The sequence below is a fragment of the Periplaneta americana genome, unplaced genomic scaffold (assembly GCF_040183065.1).
Source record: "Periplaneta americana isolate PAMFEO1 unplaced genomic scaffold, P.americana_PAMFEO1_priV1 scaffold_23, whole genome shotgun sequence".
NCBI lineage: Eukaryota > Metazoa > Arthropoda > Insecta > Blattodea > Blattidae > Periplaneta > Periplaneta americana.
The window spans coordinates 2,576,259-2,582,657 of NW_027185504.1; the positions used below are offsets into that span (position 1 = coordinate 2,576,259).

At 34.8% G+C, this 6,399-nt stretch overlaps 1 protein-coding gene across 1 annotated transcript in view; it reads right to left on the reverse strand.

The window, feature by feature from the left end:
* The window catches only part of LOC138693846 (uncharacterized), a 31,456-nt gene extending 25,285 nt beyond the window's left edge, over positions 1-6,171 (reverse strand). Inside the window, exons 1-2 of the mRNA XM_069817669.1 lie at positions 6,067-6,171; positions 3,562-3,606 (exon numbers count right to left, since the gene is read on the reverse strand). Of these exons, the coding sequence (XP_069673770.1) occupies positions 3,562-3,606; positions 6,067-6,171 (150 nt within the window). The remainder of the gene's footprint in view (positions 1-3,561; positions 3,607-6,066) is intronic.
* Between the last annotated feature and the right edge of the window lie 228 nt (positions 6,172-6,399).

Below are 6,399 nucleotides of genomic sequence, written 5' to 3' on the forward strand. Positions count from 1 at the left end.
CCCTCAATTAATGCCATAGTGTTTTCTCGTCAAAACATCTCACGAACAAGAAGATATATGCCTAATAGTAAACAAAAAGAAACGTCAGTCACAGCAACAAAAAGTGTCATGCAATCATAGAAAATTAAATTATCAAATCGTAAGAAATGTCATATTTTGACTCTCATAGACATTAATCAAATACATGAAACATACTGCATAAAGACTTTTATGCCATCCTAGCATTATAAACAGATTGTTACTACGTCGAAAATTGTGCGTAACTGGCTTATTGTGGCACGCGTGCCGATAAAAGCAATGTCGTAGGCTATATGCTATAATGTAATATCGGAATGTTTGGTGTCTTGGTTATGCATTCTACACGGGAAGTAACAAGAAATTAAATGCAGGACAGAAGGTAACGTATCTTTTATGTCCAATCTTTAACAATTTTGTATCACTTTGGAATATCACATAAAACGGATCTGTGGTTCAGGGATTTTTAGTACCTTATTTTACGACGCTTTATCAACATGTGCGGTGCCTCGCACTGAAAGCTAGCTAGTATTTGCTCATATTCGGTTAAAGAAAAAAAAAACGGAAAAAATATCAACGAGGTAATTTGCCTCTACCGGGAATCGAAACTGGGCCATATGATTTCGCGGTCAGACACGCTAACCCTTACTCCTCGGTTGTGGACGAGAATCTATATTAACAATATAAAGGATCATTTATAACGTAACCTACATTACTTTTTACTCAAAGTCAATGCCAAGCACAAATAATCGATAAGAACATATGAATACAATTTGTCATTTGTGGATTCCGAATTGAACTTCTTTAATAATTTTTTCCCACAATTCATAATGATAGAATGCCTTAAAGTGTTGTATCAAACTCTTAGATAATCTTATTATGAAACTCATGAAAATTGCAGCGCTCTTTATCGTTCGTGCGACAAAAAAATATTCATCATGCCATAAACATCAATATTATCCGATAGTTGCATAAATAACAATTATAATTTATTGTTCAATATAAGAATCTTCAAATTCAGTATTGTAAAAAGTTTGTTATTATTATTATTATTATTATTATTGTTATTATTATTATTATTATTATTATATTATTATTATTATTAATATTTTTCAATTATAAATTGCTTAAAATTTATAAGTCAGACTATCTCTAAGTACTTCTGTTCAAATAAAATTGAAGAAAAAGGAAATTCATTCCTCTATATACTGTATTGCTGTAACCTGCACAAACTACAAATGATGTTAATGACTCTAAAGACGACAGCAAAGGGATATAGTGCATTGTAAAGAAAAACAGGGGAACAGGACGAAGGCCTTGAAAATTTGGTTGAAAACGAGGCAAAAGTGATTTCAGACAAAACAGTGTCATATTTCAAATTTCTGTCTCCAGATAAAATTGAATAACTCATAAATAACGAGCACCAGGCAAATGAGAATTAAAAAGGTGGCACAGTTTATTAATGTTACCACCACCACCACCGTCTTTTTGCTGGATCAGTAGAAGAGAAGACCTTACGTCCAGCTAAAATAAATGATCATTATTATTATTATTATTATTATTATTATTATTATTATTATTATCAGTAGTAGTAGTAGTAGTAGTAGTAGTAGTAGTAGTAGTAGTAGTAGTAGTAGTAGTAGTAGTAGTAGTATTATACTATTTTTATTATTTTATTATTATTATATTATTATTAATATTATTATTATTATTGGTACCTATAAATGTGGTTTGAGGTGTAATCGATCGGCTTTTGATAGGATTCTTTGTTTTATTTCACAGAGCACGAAAATTAGAAAGTAAAATTGAACAATTTAACAAGAAAATTTATTTTTTAAATAACACAATAAGTTTAAATGAAATAATACTTTATGCTATTTATGATGTTATTCAGTATCCATCTTGTCGAACTTATTACATCAGTAATGAAAGTATTTAATGAAGCTTAGTAAATAATATGTGATTGCAATAAAATAACAGAGATTTTGTCATGCGTCTCAAATTTATTCAAAAGCAGAGGCAGGGGCAGAGAAGGCCTGGCGGTCATATATCTACCAGGTTAAATAATTAAACACTAACGGTCTTATTAATAAAGACTCTATATGCAGACGTTTAACTGTCTGATACAATGAGCAGCGCCACCGGCGTGGCTCAGTCGGTTAACGCGCTTGCCTGCCGGTCTGAAGTTGCGTTCGGGCGCGGATTCGATCCCCGCTTGGGCCGATTACCTGGTTGGGTTTTTTCCGATCTTTTCCCCAAACGTAATGTGAATACAAGGTAGTCTATGGCGAATCCTCGGCCTCATCTCGCCAAATATCATCTCGACATCACCAATCTCATCGACGCTAAATAACCTAGTAGTTGATACAGCGTCGTTAAATAACCAACTAAAATAAAAAAAAAACAATGAGTAGCTCGTTTATAAGTCGTGTGTAAATTCCTTACTAATATTCACTACATACGTCGTGTATAACAGTATAGCTGTTACACAGCTACGTCATTACTTCATTACGAAAGTAATAGAACATCTGAGGTTCTCTATTGAATCCGGTAGAGCGCTCTAGTGTGCCGTGTTAAGTATCGATAGTACAACTAGCTCTGATCGATTACCACACTATATTTTGGTCAAAGAGTACAAGCTACAGCAATATTATTCCTATTATTCTGTGTTCTTTGGTTTGTTCTTCTGTGGTTACAAGGCAACCATCATCATTAAATGACTGTCGACACGAACAGCTGTTAGAGGGGCGGCCAATTTTTCTCTATATACAACGCTTAATCAAGGGGTTTTCGTGTATATAACTACTGAAAAGGAATTCCCATTGTATACTTACAGCATGTTTATACACCCATCGCTTATGCAAGGGTTATTAGTAACGTTTTCTGTCTCAATTCTGCATACGCCTAGTTTAGAAACTACACACGGTTTATTAGTAAGACCGTAATACTAATACAAAAACACTAATACTAATACAATCTATAACTTATCAGTCACATTATTTAATAAAAATAAACCAAATCTACACGTTCTCTTCCCTTAACATTTTTACCATAATGTAGGCTATATTAAGAGATGCTTAATAACAGACAATGATTCACGTTAGAGATATTTATGGTAAGGTGGATATACATTCTATTATTCCACATTCAACGATCTTATCAAGAAATATCGAGGATGGAGAAAGCAAAACACGTGCTGAAATTATTCCAAAATTAAAAGAATCAATGGAAAAATTGTCATTTCTTTATAAAATTAATATTTTTTAATCTTATCTAGAATTTACACCTTGGTTTCTTTCATATATTTAAAAAATGAGACAATTACTCATTGTATCCATTGTGGAGACTGAAAAAAAAATTGAGATTTTTCAAGTAAGGCATATAGTCCGAAACCAGTATCAACACCCGTGTTCTAAAATGAAAATAATTTTGAAATTTTTTCTTTCAATAGACCCATTTGGTATGGGAGCCAGTGGTACTAATATTAAGGAAGAGCCTCTAAGCTTTATAATATAATACTGCTTGAATACATATATAGTTACTTACATCTTCGAGTAAGTTTGTTTCTCCTTTTGATCGATGTAATTTAACCTAGAAAAGGAAAAAAAACTATTAAAATTAATGTTAAAAACATAGTACTGCGTCGGTAATTACCAGCAGTACTTATTGATTTATCACTAATGCTAATAAGAACAAACCAAGGAAACAATGTAGGCTACTGCCATGTTCGTCTGACAAACTGTCAAGAAATCCTTACATCTACGCATATAACATATACATCCAGGATGAATACTAAATGCCGTCTTCGAAGACTAGGTCGTAATAGGCCACATCAAAGCATTCATAAATAAGATAGGAAGGTCTTTTCCACTCCGATCTCACAACTAACACTCTGTATGCATTTGTGGATTCGCCCATACGTGCTACATGACCTGCCCATCTCACACGACTAGATTTAATGTTGCTATTTAAGTCAGGTGAAAATACTATGCGTGCAGTTCTGCGTTGTAACTTCCTGTATTCTCCTGCAACTTCATCCCTCTTAGCCTCAAATATTTTCCTAAACCCTTATTCTCAAACACCCTTAATCTCTGTTTCTCTCTCTAAGCGAGAGTCCAAGTCTGACAATCATACAGAACAGCTGGTAACATAACTGGTTTATAAATACGATGTAAGAGTAATGGAAAGGAGAAAAATTCTCTCCGGCGCCGGGATTTGAACCCAGGTTTTCAGCTCTACGTGCTGATGCTTTATCCAATAAACCACACCGGATACCACACCGACGTCGGAGAGAATCGTCTCAGATTAAGCTCCAACTCTTGGGTTCCCTCTAGTGGCCGCCCTCTGCACTACGTCATAAAGTCTATGAACGTAGGACCGAAGTCCACACATGTGTTGAGGTGCACTCGTTATGAGTGACTAGTTGGCCGGGATCCGACGGAATAAGCGCCGTCTTAAATCACGAAGTGATTTACGCATATCATATATATTATTTTAATGTACCGAAGTGCATATGATATTTCCATGCAGATATTCTGCGTCATCATTCGATGTAAAAGTAATGGAACGGAGAAAAGTTCACCTCAACACATGTGTGGACTTCGGTCCCACGTTCATAGACTCTATGACGTAGTGCAGAGGACGGCTACTAGAGGAAACCCAAAAGTTGGCGCTTAATCTGACGCGGTGGTATCCGGTGTGGCTTAGTGGATCAAGCATCAGCACGTAGAGCTGAAAACCCGGGTTCAAATCCCGACGCCGGAGAGAATTTTTCTCCTTTCCATTAATCTTACATCGCATGATGACGCAGAATATCTGCATGGAAATATCATATGTACTTCGGTACATTAAAATAATACATATGGTTTATAAATGCTAACTTTCAGATTTTTTAGACTCAGACGAGATGACAAAAGCTGCTGAACCGAATAATAACAAACATTTCCTATAATTTATTCTGTGTTTTATTTCCTCTCGAGTGTCATTTAAATTTGTTATTTTCTCTAAGATATTTGAAATTTTCCACCTTTTTCGGAGAATAAATCTCCAAGTTTTATATTTCCATTTCGTGCAATATTCTGGTCACGATACGTATTCATTCCCCTTGTCTTTTCGGGATTTACTTCCACACCTATCGCTTTACTTGCTTCAAGTAAAATTTCCGTGTTTTTCGTAATATTTTGTGGATTTTCTCTTAACATATTCACGTCATTCGAATGGACAAGAAGCTGATGTTACCCGTTCAATTCCAAATCCTGTATGTTATTCTGAACTTTCCTCTTGGAATATTCTAGAGCGAAGGAATATAACGCTTCTATTGCACTCAGATGAATTCTAATCTGCCTTTTTCGTGGCGCACATCGATTTGTTTAGATAGAACTTAATCATCCTTTATCACAAGCTCCAGTTGATTGCAGTAGCGGGGTTTTGAGCAAGTAATCTCAACTAGTTTTATTGATCACTGATATGACTCTGCTTAAAGCTGTGTATTTGGCCTTTGTGGAGGTAATTTTTCGAAGTATTACGAAATCCACGATTTCGTTATTTATACCGTATGTGAAGTAGTAGTTCGTTACAATTTATGACATCGATAGAAATAACCCCATACAACTAAAAATTATTCATGCAGTTTTTTTTATAAGGCAAATATATGTCTTAAAATTGCACCTCTTGTTGTAATGATTACGGCATTAAATGTATCCTTTTTCAAATATATCTCCAAAGAGGTTTGCCCTTGAAATCATTACTCATCATCAATATCATCAACAGTATGGCTTTGGCCTTTGGCTCTTCCGGCTTCAAGTATTGTGCTTACATGAAATATTATAGTAATATGGCCTATTAAAATTGTACTGAGTTTTTATAAAATGTTAAAATTTACAGTTCAAAAGACTGAAATATTATTCAATATTAATTAAATTGATCTCTCCATCGTTTACATGGACGTCCTTGGTCTCTTCTGCCCTTCTGCCGCAGGTGAATTCTAAATGATTCTCCCAAACTATACGCATATTCCACGTCAATTCATGTATATATGAAAAATTTACTTACCCCCTGATCACTGGACGTGGACGCTAGCTGGTCAGCGTATTCTGTCGCTTTCTGATGTCGCAAATTGGGGGATTGCTGCAAAACGAAGTGAAGAATATCAGGCATTGTACAAAAACATGAAAAACGTCTTCAGGCCAAACAATTTTCCTGACCGAAATGTAAGTACTCATTGTGGTAAAGTGGAATGTAGACTTCAGCGTTCTCAAAAAATATCTAATGACCAGAAAAAAGGTTTTATTGGGAAAGTGCTGGTGCATTCAATTAATGCCATAGTGTTTTCTCGTCAAAACATCTTACGAACAAGATGATATATGCCAATAGTAAACAAAAAGA